This window comes from Oncorhynchus clarkii, chromosome 22 (assembly GCF_045791955.1).
Source record: "Oncorhynchus clarkii lewisi isolate Uvic-CL-2024 chromosome 22, UVic_Ocla_1.0, whole genome shotgun sequence".
NCBI lineage: Eukaryota > Metazoa > Chordata > Actinopteri > Salmoniformes > Salmonidae > Oncorhynchus > Oncorhynchus clarkii.
Window position 1 is genome coordinate 19,862,083 of NC_092168.1, and position 11,989 is coordinate 19,874,071.

The 11,989-nt window shown below is 43.5% G+C and overlaps 1 protein-coding gene across 3 annotated transcripts; it reads left to right on the top strand.

The window, feature by feature from the left end:
• Window positions 1–17: 17 nt before the first annotated feature.
• On the top strand, window positions 18–11,885 carry LOC139380544 (solute carrier family 35 member A5). Of its 3 annotated transcripts, XR_011628444.1 has the most exons (11): window positions 18–106; window positions 1,300–1,474; window positions 1,557–1,655; window positions 1,782–1,915; window positions 1,997–2,064; window positions 3,037–3,225; window positions 3,476–3,682; window positions 3,840–3,967; window positions 6,037–6,305; window positions 10,361–10,652; window positions 11,165–11,885. XR_011628444.1 is itself a non-coding variant. In XM_071123293.1 (10 exons), the coding sequence occupies exons 2-10, from the start codon at window positions 1,336–1,338 to the stop codon at window positions 10,424–10,426; spliced, it is 1,299 nt and encodes a 432-aa protein (XP_070979394.1). In that variant the 5' UTR covers window positions 18–106; window positions 1,300–1,335; the 3' UTR covers window positions 10,427–11,885. The 3 variants fall into 3 exon arrangements, 2 of the variants coding, with proteins under 2 accessions (XP_070979394.1, XP_070979395.1); XM_071123293.1 differs by having other exon boundaries at window positions 10,361–11,885; XM_071123294.1 differs by having other exon boundaries at window positions 23–106; window positions 3,485–3,682; window positions 10,361–11,606.
• The last annotated feature ends 104 nt before the right edge of the window (window positions 11,886–11,989 follow it).

The following is an 11,989-nucleotide window of genomic DNA, read 5'->3' on the forward strand; positions in this document are numbered from 1 at the left end:
ATCCCCGTTTCATACCCATTGCGCTTGCGCGCGTCCAAGGCTACCAGGAAGCAAACCCGTAGCAGTTTGACTGTGTACAATGTGTAGACAGAAAGCTGTAGAAAATGTACGATTTCTAGTAGCTAAGTACAAACTCTTGCTTTTGGTTGAAATTTTAACAGCAGGATTTCGTAGCCTACTCTTCATAGAGAAACGTTAGTTTTTGTGGACATTTTCGAGGGAGTGACACAGTGGCAGTGCTCGACAGTGCTGTATGCGTTGTTTACATTCTTGAGACACCACCAAGCAATCAAGCAGCTGGAGGAAGCTAACTAACTAACTAACGTATCTAGTTAAACTGTCACCACAATAGAAATTATGTGAATCAAAATACAGCTTGATAAATGTATGACTTGTATGTATGACTAGGCTAGCTAACTATCGCTTTTAGTTTGTGATAGGCGTTTGATGACTTGCCCATGCACCTGCATTAGCTAGAATAGTACTGCCTGCATTTAACATGTTGTCCTAAAGTACAGTAAGCCTATTGCCATTACATATTGCCATTGCATTTGGCTATATGCAAACATGCCATGCACACATTAGTCTTCATATACAACTTGTCCTATAACAGGGTGTTTTAATGAAAATGTAGCATGACCTCTATTCATAATTTAAAATAGCCACAATGTGACCTTTTGTTCATTTGTTTGTTTTGGTAAACATTACTTTAGCAACCATTTCAGCTAATGTAATAATAACTGCAGTTGAACTGTGTAACTATACTCTGGAAGAAAACCCTCTGTGTGTGTCTCTTGTGTTTGGCCCTGTCTGGCTCTCACATGCTTCTAATCAGCTTGACCAACAGGAAGATTCCGCGAAGAGGTGATAACCGTGGCTACTTTAAGGACAAAACTAGTTACTGTATATAGCCTAGGTCATGTCCTGTGGCTTTTAGAGAGGAGCAGAATAGTTAGACCTGTTTGGGATGTTGTGTTAGTAGAGGGAGAGTGGAAGTGGAAGGAGTTAAATGTGGCTACTATCTGGGCCTAATTGTACTGCTGTAGTCAACTGTATGTAGAGTGATGTGAAACTAGCAGGGTTCGAGTAGGGTGGATTAGGCTGTGAACAGTTTCTCTCAGAACTGGGGTGTGTGCTTCTGACACTGAAGGCTTAGCTTACCGTTGTTGTCTTTGATTTCTCTGTTCTTACTGTTTTTTTCCCTTCTTATTTTCCCTCCTCTGAGTGCTCTGCCTACATGTCGGCTCTTGGCCTGCATTCATATACCAGCTCACAGTGGTTTTGTTGTGTGTGTTTCAGTGAGCCAGGATCCCTGCGTGTGTGTGAGCCCACACCATGGCGTGCTGCCAGCTGTGCTCCAGACTGTGTCCCAGGCTGTGCTCCCGCTCCTCTGCATACACTCTGGCCCTGGGCTTGGGCTTCGTCACCCTGGGCACCTCTCGCATCCTGCTGCTCAAGTTCTCTGCCAACACACGTTAGTACTACATTATCATTCATGGACTTCAGTTTGAATCGATGGTCTTATGTAACTGTTTTTTCTCTTCTTTGACCTATAGAGAACAAGTATGACTTCCTCCCTGCGTCTGTCAACCTGCTGGCAGAGGGGCTCAAGCTGCTCTTCTGTCTTGGCATGTCTCTGAGAGTCATGGTCAGAGGTAAGAGATGGGCACTGAGGGAGAGGGCGCCATCTTGTCCAATGTCATAATTCAGAATGTTTAGAGTTGTTGTTGTTGAGCAAGAATGTACCTGAGAGAAGGGAGATTAAAGTGTATGTATTCCAGAGGGTCGTTCATGTCGAGAGCTGGGCTGCTCCTCGGGCTCTGCCTTCCTGAGTTTCATGAAGTGGTCCGTCCCCGCCTTCCTTTACTTTCTGGATAACCTCATCATCTTCTACGTCATGACCTACCTACAGCCTGTGAGTTTAATAATAACACACTGCAGTGTTTTAAATGCTAATGTTAAAGCCTCGGTTGTCTCTGATTCCTTTCCCCCACAGGCCATGGCAGTGTTGTTCTCCAATGTTGTTATCCTGACCACAGCTATCCTGTTCAGAGTTGTGCTGAAGTAAGTCACAGTTTTGTTCTGGACATAGTGTTCTGTACTGGACCTATATGTTTGTTTACATAGCTGATAGTGGCACTTGAGGTAAAAGTTTCCCCCTAACTACTGATCTAGGATCAGCTTACCCTGTTCTGTTTTTAGCTCAATATCAAATCATTTCTGGGTAACAATTAAGTACCTTACTGTGATTGTTTTCTATTAAAATGGTCAAAAATAAACAAAAATAGCTTCTTAGCAAGGAGCAATTTAACTAGGACTGTCTGGGAGTGGTGAGGGGAAACCTAGCTGTTATTGGCAGAGAGGTTTGGTACTCTTTGTTATTGGTCTATTAACTAATTTACCACCTGGTGATGTCACTAGACAGTTCAAAACTACATCCCACCACAACTGGCTGAAATTTCAGGTGCTTTTCAAACAGATCTTAGTGGCGCTACCGAGTGGTGCAGCGGTCTAAGGCACTGCATCTCAGCGCTAAAGGCATCACTACAGACCCTGTTTCGATTCCAGGCTGTATCACAACTAGCCGTTATTGGGAGCCCCATAGGGCGGCGCACAATTGGCCCAGTGTCGTCCGGGTTAAGGTTTGGACGGGGTAGGCCGTCATTGTTAATAAGAATTTGTTTTTAACTGACTTGACTAGTTCATTTAAAAAATTACACTTAAAGGGCTTTATCGTCATTTTCACAGTATTACAGGAAAATCATGTTTTTGACTGCACTGGTCCTTTTTAAAGCTGGAATCTGTACTTTGTGAAACTGACACCACCGTTTGCGATATTACAACAACAAAAGTTATTTCAAACAACATTTATTTTTTATTTTTTTACCACAATACTGGATGCACCTCTCTTCCGTTTCATTAACAAAAACAATAACAGCTTTAACCATTATTGAGGAAAAATCATAAACTGATTTAGGGTCAGCCTATGTTGAAGGGCTCATCTCTGACCGCTGCTATTCCCCTCCTCTCCCCTAGGAGACACCTGTCCTGGGTGCAGTGGGCCTCCCTGGTCATCCTCTTCCTGTCCATTGTCTCCTTGACGACGGGGTCGGGAGGCAGCCAACGGGCCATAGCGATGCCGGGCCTCCACCCCAGCCCCCTCTCCCCACCCACCAACAGCTGCCTGCTCTACACACAGCTAGAGGAGCAACGAAGGAACGACAGGTTGTCAGAGCGATGGATGGGAGGGAAGGAGGAAGGGAGGCAGTCAATGTGGAATTCAGCACTCCTCTGTACAGTGTCTGTATTAGGACATCTTCACACATCCTGCATGACACCACAAGTCTCCTTTCCCTGTCAATAAGTCAGTCTAAGTAAGTGTTCCTGCTGTCTCCCCTCCCTCCCTCCCTCCCTCCCTCCCTCCCTCCCTCCCTCCCTCCCTCCCTCCCTCCCTCCCTCCCTCCCTCCCTCCCAGTAACTCCAGCACATGGAGCTCAGTGCTGCCGGGACAGGCTGAGGCGTGGCGGGGGAGGCTGATGGGGACCCTGCGCTCTCTGGGCATGGGTCACATCCTCCTGGTGCTCCAGTGTTTTATCTCCTCCATGGCCAACATCTACAATGAGAAGATCCTCAAAGAGGGAGACCAGCTCCAAGAGAGCATCTTCATCCAGAACAGCAAACTGTAAGAACTCATGTGAATGTTGGCACACATACACTCATGCATGAATGCAGACATATGACACACACGCACATATTCACACAGCTTTCAAACATCCCAATAACCACCGAACTACACACAAACACCCACTCTGTCTAAAAATCTGTGTATGTGGTTGCAGGTACATGTTTGGCATGCTGTTCAACGGTCTGACTCTGGGTCTTGGGGGCGAGGCGAGGGGTCTAACCGTCCGTTGTGGCCTCCTTTACGGTCACAACGTCTACTCACTGGGACTGGTGCTGGTCACTGGTAGGACACACGTACACACTGGAGCTACTGTTGTTGAATTAACCCCATACAATGTAAAGGACTGGTTCATTCATTAGCATGAATAGGTACAGTATGTACTGTGCATATGGTATATGCATTATTATTGATTCACTATTCATTACTAATATATTGATCCGTTATTCCTGACAGCTAGGGTCTGTCGGTGGCATTCATCCTAAGGCAGATTTATTAGGAATGCATTATTATCAATATAAACATTATTATTAATACATTACGAAATGTATCAGTAGCTTCCCTGGGAATGTCAGTGGCGTTCATCCTGAGGTTGATTATTGGCGGACTGCATTAGCATCGAATAGTCCCTGCGATATGCAACTGTTCAGGGAAGTCAGGAACCAATACACGCAGCAAATTTGCATCCTGTAGCTCTAACTCCAAAAAGTTCTGGGACACTAAAGTCCATGGAGAACAAGAGCACCTCCTCCCAGCTGCCCACTGCACTGAGGCTAGGTAACACGGTCACCACTGATAAATCCATGATAATTGAAAACTTCAACAAGCATTTCTCAACGGCTGGCTATGCCTTCCTGCTGGCTACTCCAACCTCGGCCAAGAGCTCCGCCCCCCCCCGCAGCTACTCGCTCAAGCCTCCCCAGCTTCTCCTCTCCCCAAATCCAGATGTTCTGAAAGAGCTGCAAAACCTGGACCCGTACAAATCAGCTGGTCTTGACAATCTGGACCCTCTATTTCTGAAACTATCCGCCACCATTGTCGCAACCCCTATTACCAGCCTGTTCAACCTCTCTTTCATATCGTCTGAGATCCCCAAGGATTGGAAAGCTGCCGCAGTCATCCCCCTCTTCAAAGGGGGAGACACCCTGGACCCAAACTGTTACAGACCTATATCCATCCTGCCCTGCCTATCTAAGGTCTTCGAAAGCCTAGTCAACAACAGATCACTGACCATCTCGAATCCCACCGTACCTTCTCCGCTGTGCAATCTGGTGTCCGAGCCGGTCACGGGTGCACCTCAGCCACGCTCAAGGTACTAAACGAAATCATAACCACCATCGATAAAAGACAGTACTGTGCAGCCGTCTTCATCGACCTGTCCAAGGCTTTCGACTCTGTCAATCACCATATTCTTATCGGCAGACTCAGTAGCCTCGGTTTTTCTAATGACTGCCTTGCCTGGTTCAGACCGAGTGCAGACCGAGTTCAGTGTGTCAAGTCGGAGGGCATGTTGTCCGGTCCTCTGGCAGTCTTTTATGGGGGTGCCACAGGGTTCAATTCTCGGGCAGACTCTTTTCTCTGCATATATGAATGATGTTGCTCTTGCTGCGGGCGATTCGCTGATCCACCTCTATGCAGACGACACCATTCTGTATACTTCTGGCCCTTCCTTGGACACTGCTATCTAACCTCCAAACAAGCTTCAATGCCATACAACACTCCTTCCGTGGCCTCCAACTGCTCTTAAACGCTAGTAAAACCAAATGCATGCTTTTCAACCGTTCGCTGCCTGCACCCGCACGCCCGACTAGCATCACCACCCTGGATGGTTCCGAGCTTAGAATATGTGGACATCTATAAGTACCTAGGTGTCTGGCTAGACTGTAAACTCTCCTTCCATACTCATATCAAACATCTCCAATCTAAAATCAAATCTAGAGTTGGCTTTTTATTCCACAACAAAGCCTCCTTCACTCACGCCGCCAAACTTACCCTAGTAAAACTGACTATCCTACCGATGACCATCTGATCATTTATCACTCCAGTGTTAATCTGCTAAATTGTAATTATTTGCCTACCTCTTCATACCTTTTGCACACAATGTATATAGACTCTTTTTTTTTCCTTTTTTTCTACTGTGTTATTGACTTGTTTATTGTTTATTCCATGTGTAACTCTGTGTTGTTGTCTGTTCACACTGCTATGCTTTATCTTGGCCAGGTCGCAGTTGTAAATGAGAACTTGTTCTCAACTAGCCTACCTGGTTAAATAAAGGTGAAAATTATAAATGCATTATTATTGATCCATCATTATCAGTATGTACATTATTAATATATCAAATGTTTTATCCCAAGCTGCCCTGGGCCTGTCGGTGGCGTTCATCCTGAAGTTCAGAGACAACATGTTCCACGTGCTGACAGGCCAGATCACTACAGTCCTGGTCACGGCCCTGTCCCTCTTCCTCTTTGACTTCCACCCCTCGCTGGACTTCTTCCTGCAGGCGCCAGTGGTGCTGCTCGCCATCTTTGTCTACAACGCCAGCCGGCCCAAAGACCCTGAGTACGCCCTGCAGCGCGAGAAGCTGCGCGTCATTAACGGAGAGGTGCTGCAGAGGTCGCGAGGGGTGAGGACCCCTTTTTTTCCCTTCATCAATCTACCCCAAAATGACAAAGCAAAAACAGGTTTTTAGACATATTTGCAAATGTATTAAAAACACTGATATGGTATTTACATAAGAATTCAGACCATATAATCAGTACTTTGTTGAAGCACCTTTGGCAGCAATTACAGCCTCAAGGCTGAATTTGGGGAGTTTCTCCCATTCTTCTCTGCAGATCCTCTCAATCTCTGTCAGGTTGGATGGGGAGCGTCGCTGCACAGCTATTTTCAGATCTCTCCAGAGATATTTGATCGGGCTCAAGTCCGTGCTCTGGCTGGGCCACTCAAGGACGTTCAGAGACTTGTCCCGAAGCCACTCCTGCGTTGTCTTGGCTGTGTGCTTAGGGTCATTGTCCTGTTGGAAGGTGAACCTTCACCCCAGTCTGAGGTCCTGAGCACTCTGGATCACATTTTCATCAAGGTTCTCTCTGTACTTTGCTCCATTCATCTTTCCCTCGATCTTGACTAGTCTCTCAGTCCCTGCCGCTGAAAAACATCCCCACAGTATGATGCTGCCACCACCATGATTCACCGTAGGGATGGTGCCAGGTTTTCTCCAGACGTGACACTTGGCATTCCGTTCAATCTTGGTTTCATCAGACCAGATAATCTTGTTTCTTATGGCTAAAGAGTCCTTTGTCATGTGTCTTTTACTGAGGATTCGCTTCCGTCTGGCCACTCTACCATAAAGGCCTGATTGGTGGAGTGCTGCAGAGAGGGTTGTCCTTCTGTAAGGTTCTCCCATCTCCACAGAGGAACTCTGGAGCTATGTCAGAATGACCATCGGGTTCTCGGTCACCTCCCTGACCAAGGCTCCTCTCCCCTGATTACTCAGTTTGACCGGGCGGCCAGCTCTAGGAAGAGTCTTGGTGGTTCCAAACTTCCATTAAAGAATGATGGAGGCCACTGTGTTCTTGGGGACCTTCAATGCTGCAGACATTTTTTTGGTACCCTTCCCCAGATCTGTGCCTCGACACAATCCTGTCTCAAAGCTCTACGGACAATTCCTTCGACCTCATGGCTTGGTTTTTGCCTCTGACATGCACTCTCAACTGTAGGACTTTATATAGACAGGTGTGTGTGCCTTTCCAAATCATGTCCAATCAATTGAATTTACCACAAGTGGACTCCAAGTTGTAGAAACATCTCAAGGATGATCAATGGAAACGGGATGCACCTGAGCTCAATCTTGAGGGTCTAAATACTTATGTGAATAAGGAATTTAAAAAAAACTGTTTTTGCTTTGTCATTACAGGGCTTTGTGTGTGGATTGATGAGGATTTTTTTTTTTTAAATCAATTTCAGAATAAGCCTGTAACCTATCAAAATGTGGAAAAAGTCAAGGGGTCTGAATACTTTCCTAATGCACTCATTCAAGGGTTTGTCTTTATTTTGACTGTTGTCTTCACTATTTCTATAATGTAGAAATCAAAACTATGAAATATCACATATGGATCATGTAGTAAACAAAGTGTTAAATAAATCAAAATTCTTTAAATAGGCACCCTTTGCCTTTATGGCATCTTTGCACACTTGGCATTCTCTCAACCAGCTTCATCTGGAATGCTTTTCCAACAGTCTTGGAGTTCCCACATATGCTGAGCACTTGTTGGCTGCTTTTCCTTCACTCTGCAGTCTGACTCATCCCAAACCATCTCAATTTGGTTGAGGTCAGGGGATTGTGGAGGCCAGATCATCTGATACAGCACTCCATCACTCTTCTTCTTGGTAAAACAGCCTTTACACAGCCTGGCGGTGTGTTGGGTCATTGTCCTGTTGAAAAACAAATTATAGTCCCACGAAGCACAAATAAGATGGGATGGCGTATTGCTGCAGTAGCCATGCTGGTTAAGTGTGCCTTGAATTCTGAATAAATAAATAAATCACTGACAGTGTCACCAGCAAAGCACCCCCATACCATCACACCACCTCCTCCATGCTTTATGGTGGGAAATATACATGCGGAGATAATCCGTTCACCCACACCGCGTCTCACAAAGACATGGCTTTTGGACAAATTTCCACCAGTCTAATGTTTATTGCTCGCGTTTCTTGGCCCAGGCAAGTCTCTTCTTCTTATTGGTGTCCTTTTAGTAGTGGTGTCCTTGCAGCAATTTGACCATGAAGGTCTGATTCACACAGTCTCCTCTGAACAGTTAATGTTGAGATGTGTCTAATACTTGAGCTCTGTGAAACATTTATTTGGGCTGCAATTTCTGAGGCTGGTAACTCTAATGAACTTATCCTCTGCAGCAGAGGTAACTCTGGGTCTTCCTTTCCTTTCCAGTATCAACATAGCTTGATGGTTTTTAAAACTGCACTTGAAGAAACGTTCAAAGTTCTTGAAATGTTCCGTAATGACTGACCTTCATGTCTAAAAATAATGATGGACTGTTGTTTCTCTTTCATTATTTGAGTTGTTCTTGCCATAGTATGGACTTGGTCTTTTACCAAATAGGGCTATCTTCTGTATACCCCCTCTACCTTGTCACAACACAACTGATTGACTCAAATGCATTAAGAAGGAAAGAAATTCCACAAATGAACTTTTAACAAGGCACACCTGTTATTTGAAATGCATTTCAGGTGACTACCTCATGAAGCTGTTTGAGAGAACGCCAAGAGTGTGCAAAGCTGTCATCAAGGCAAAGGGTGGCTACTTTGAAGAATCTCAAATATATTTTTATTTCTACACTTTTTTGCTTACTACATGATTCCATATGGGTTAATTCATAGTGTTGATGTCTTCACTATTGTTCTACAATGTAGAAAATAGTCTGAATAAAGAACAACCCATGAATGGGTAGGTGTTCTACAACTTTTGACCGGTAGTGTGTAGACAGACAGACAGAACCCACTCTCACACATATACAGTGTGACACAGGCAAACACACATGCACACTGAGGGCAACCATGATTCTCATTTGTGTGTAATAATGATTTAGACTGTGGGGAATCCAATGTGATTCTGTGTAATGAACAGAGTTTAGATTCCCACCACAGCCTTAGCCCTGGGTAACTGCATTACAGTAGGTACATAGATGTATTAAATTAGGTTGGTTAGAGTATGATGATAAGTAGGAGGTTGTCTGTCTATGGAGGCTCTGTGTGGAAGTTGCCTGTAGACATAAATCTAGGATCAGCAAACCTTCCTCAAATCCTTAGTGTGGAAATGGCTATTAGGTAAACGCAGTCAGAAATGTGAAAAGATAGTGACATTACATAGACTGTGTTGTGAGAATCCCCCATAAGAGGGGAAGCACACCAGAGCAACGGACGGTTAGGGTACTTAAAAACAGTGTGTGGCCGTCCTATCGCCTCTGACTGCAGAACACTGCCTCTGGCCGTTAATTTCCTGTCGATTCTATTAAGGATGGGCACAGTTAATCGAATATCAGGATATCTGAACATATGTTAGCATTCGACTACTTGAGTGAGTGTTTATTTACATTATTTATTTATTGTAGCCCTATTTTGACATTGAACAAGCTTTGTTATAAATTAGATTATCCTTGTTACCTACAAGGATATACCATGACATTTGAAATACTTAATAAAATAAACTTTTGAATATTGTTTTTATAACTGTGCATTGCCACTTTTCGCCACTTGAAATAGCAATTACTGGCGAGCCCCTAAGAGTTTCCAGAAGACCTGACACAGATCAATGCAAAACACTCACCAGAACCTTTTTGTAAGACAATCAGTTCTATCGTCTCTTTTACTGTTGCTTTGAACCCAAAACTACGGAGAAAAACCGCCTTCTGTTGTTTTACCTCTGCATTTGCTTCATTCTAATTGATCAAGAGAGTCATTATAATTATCTGGATATTCCCCAAAATATCCTGATATTATTTGAATAGTGAAATAATATAAAATGCCCTTCCCTAGATTCTACATGGTTTTTAATCGCCGTTGTTCATCGACACCCAGCAGGTAAATGCTGGGTGTCGAAAGACATTCATCTTTCTGGTGTTATTCCTCTCTAATCTCCACCATGCTTCCTTTGTGTTTGTGTAGGATGGGGAGGAGCTGGAGAGGCTGACCAAGCCAAACACAGACAGTGAATCAGAGGAGTCTGTCTAGCCTCCCATAATGACTTCACAATGGCTCAACCCTGTGATGTCATCAGTGTGCCTGACTGTGACATCACAATGGACAAACTGTCAGTCCTGAATTATGACTTTGCTATAACCTGGCCTGTGACATCATCAGCCTGTGACATCAGAATGGACATGCTATGTATTATGACATCAGAGCGGCTTGGCCTGTGGTTTTGTTGGCCTATAATTTATTGTACATCATAGATGCGGTAAAGAGGTCAATGGAACTCGACACAAACATGGAAATGCCATGGAAACGCATGGGGGAAAAGATCCTGAGTCTCTTCATTTCCCCCCAGCAAAATTATCCTACATTTAGGCTATTGTTTATGTGTATTCCACACTACGGTATGTTGAGTATAATGCGTGTATGGATGTCAATCCCAATACATGTTCATGTCAACACCAATCAACTGCATTGCAGGTAAAAACGACTTTGACTACCATGACCGATTTCTATATGCTAGCTATGCTACCAGCTAATACGAACAGGAGTTAGCATTTAGCAGTCACTTCTTCTAAGCCTGAAAATAAACAACTTTTAAATGTTATTCTGCAAAAACTGGCAAATATATCAAAATCCAATTTTAGTAGCCACATTGTGGGCTTTGTTCACAAATATTCACTTTGTTAGATCAGACTTGTTGAATGTGCGCCAATCCGGCATCCTTCTTTCCCCCAAGGTCTGCGTTCCATTGACCTCTTTACCGCATCTATTCAGAAATGTGCTTGTTTGTGTATGAAATATGATATACAAATAATATTGTAATGGAAGAAATGCTAAATATACAATTTTGTATACGTTGTTGTATTTAAAATAATGCAATTGCTGTTATTGACACAGTGACAAGGGTTACAGCTGTCAGATGTTGAGAAGTTGATATCTGCCAGTATGATCTTATTATGTCTCTGTTTTTATTATACATTTGTTTGCATTATGTTGGTGGCTATTAAGAAATCTACTCAAGGCTGTTGGATGTTTGGGAGGTAAGTTCGTTTTTCTAATGGCCAACTACTCAGTTTGTCTTAACGTTATTAAGTACTCACAAAGACCATACAGTACTAGCACACGGACCATGTGATTTCTTCTGGTCTCAGTCCATGTTCAGAAAACCCAATCTGACTGTAAAACATGTAAGATTGTGTTTCACATTACTCACTGATTAAGAATTGGCTTCTCTAGTGGTTTACATGTGTTCAACAGTGTTACTCCTCTCCTGTCCATGCTTATTGTGCCATATAATTTACACTTCTATCATGTATTCAAAAAAGTTTATTGTGAAGTTATGTTATGCATAACATAAAATTGTTATGCTGTATGCATTTAAGGCAATTTACACCTGATTCTTTATATTACTATTCATGACAGTGCATAATTACAATTTCTCAAACAAACAGTCAACAGATTATCAAATGAACATTAAAAACTACTGCCAAAAATACAATTTTTTGTCTAGTTCACTGACTGTATTTTTTCCATTCTGTTGATCTGTTGTAATGTTCGAATTGAACCAACAGGGGGTGGTGTAGTATAATAAATGGTTAC

Excerpts from the sequence above, each read along its gene's own strand:
- LOC139380544 (XM_071123293.1), top strand. The coding sequence starts at position 1,336 with ATGGCGTGCTGCCAGCTGTGCTCCAGACTGTGTCCCAGGCTGTGCTCC. Across the intron at positions 1,656-1,781 it reads TCTGAGAGTCATGGTCAGAG|AGGGTCGTTCATGTCGAGAG; the intron begins GTAAGAGATGGG and ends TATGTATTCCAG. Across the intron at positions 3,968-6,036 it reads GGGACTGGTGCTGGTCACTG|CTGCCCTGGGCCTGTCGGTG; the intron begins GTAGGACACACG and ends TTTTATCCCAAG.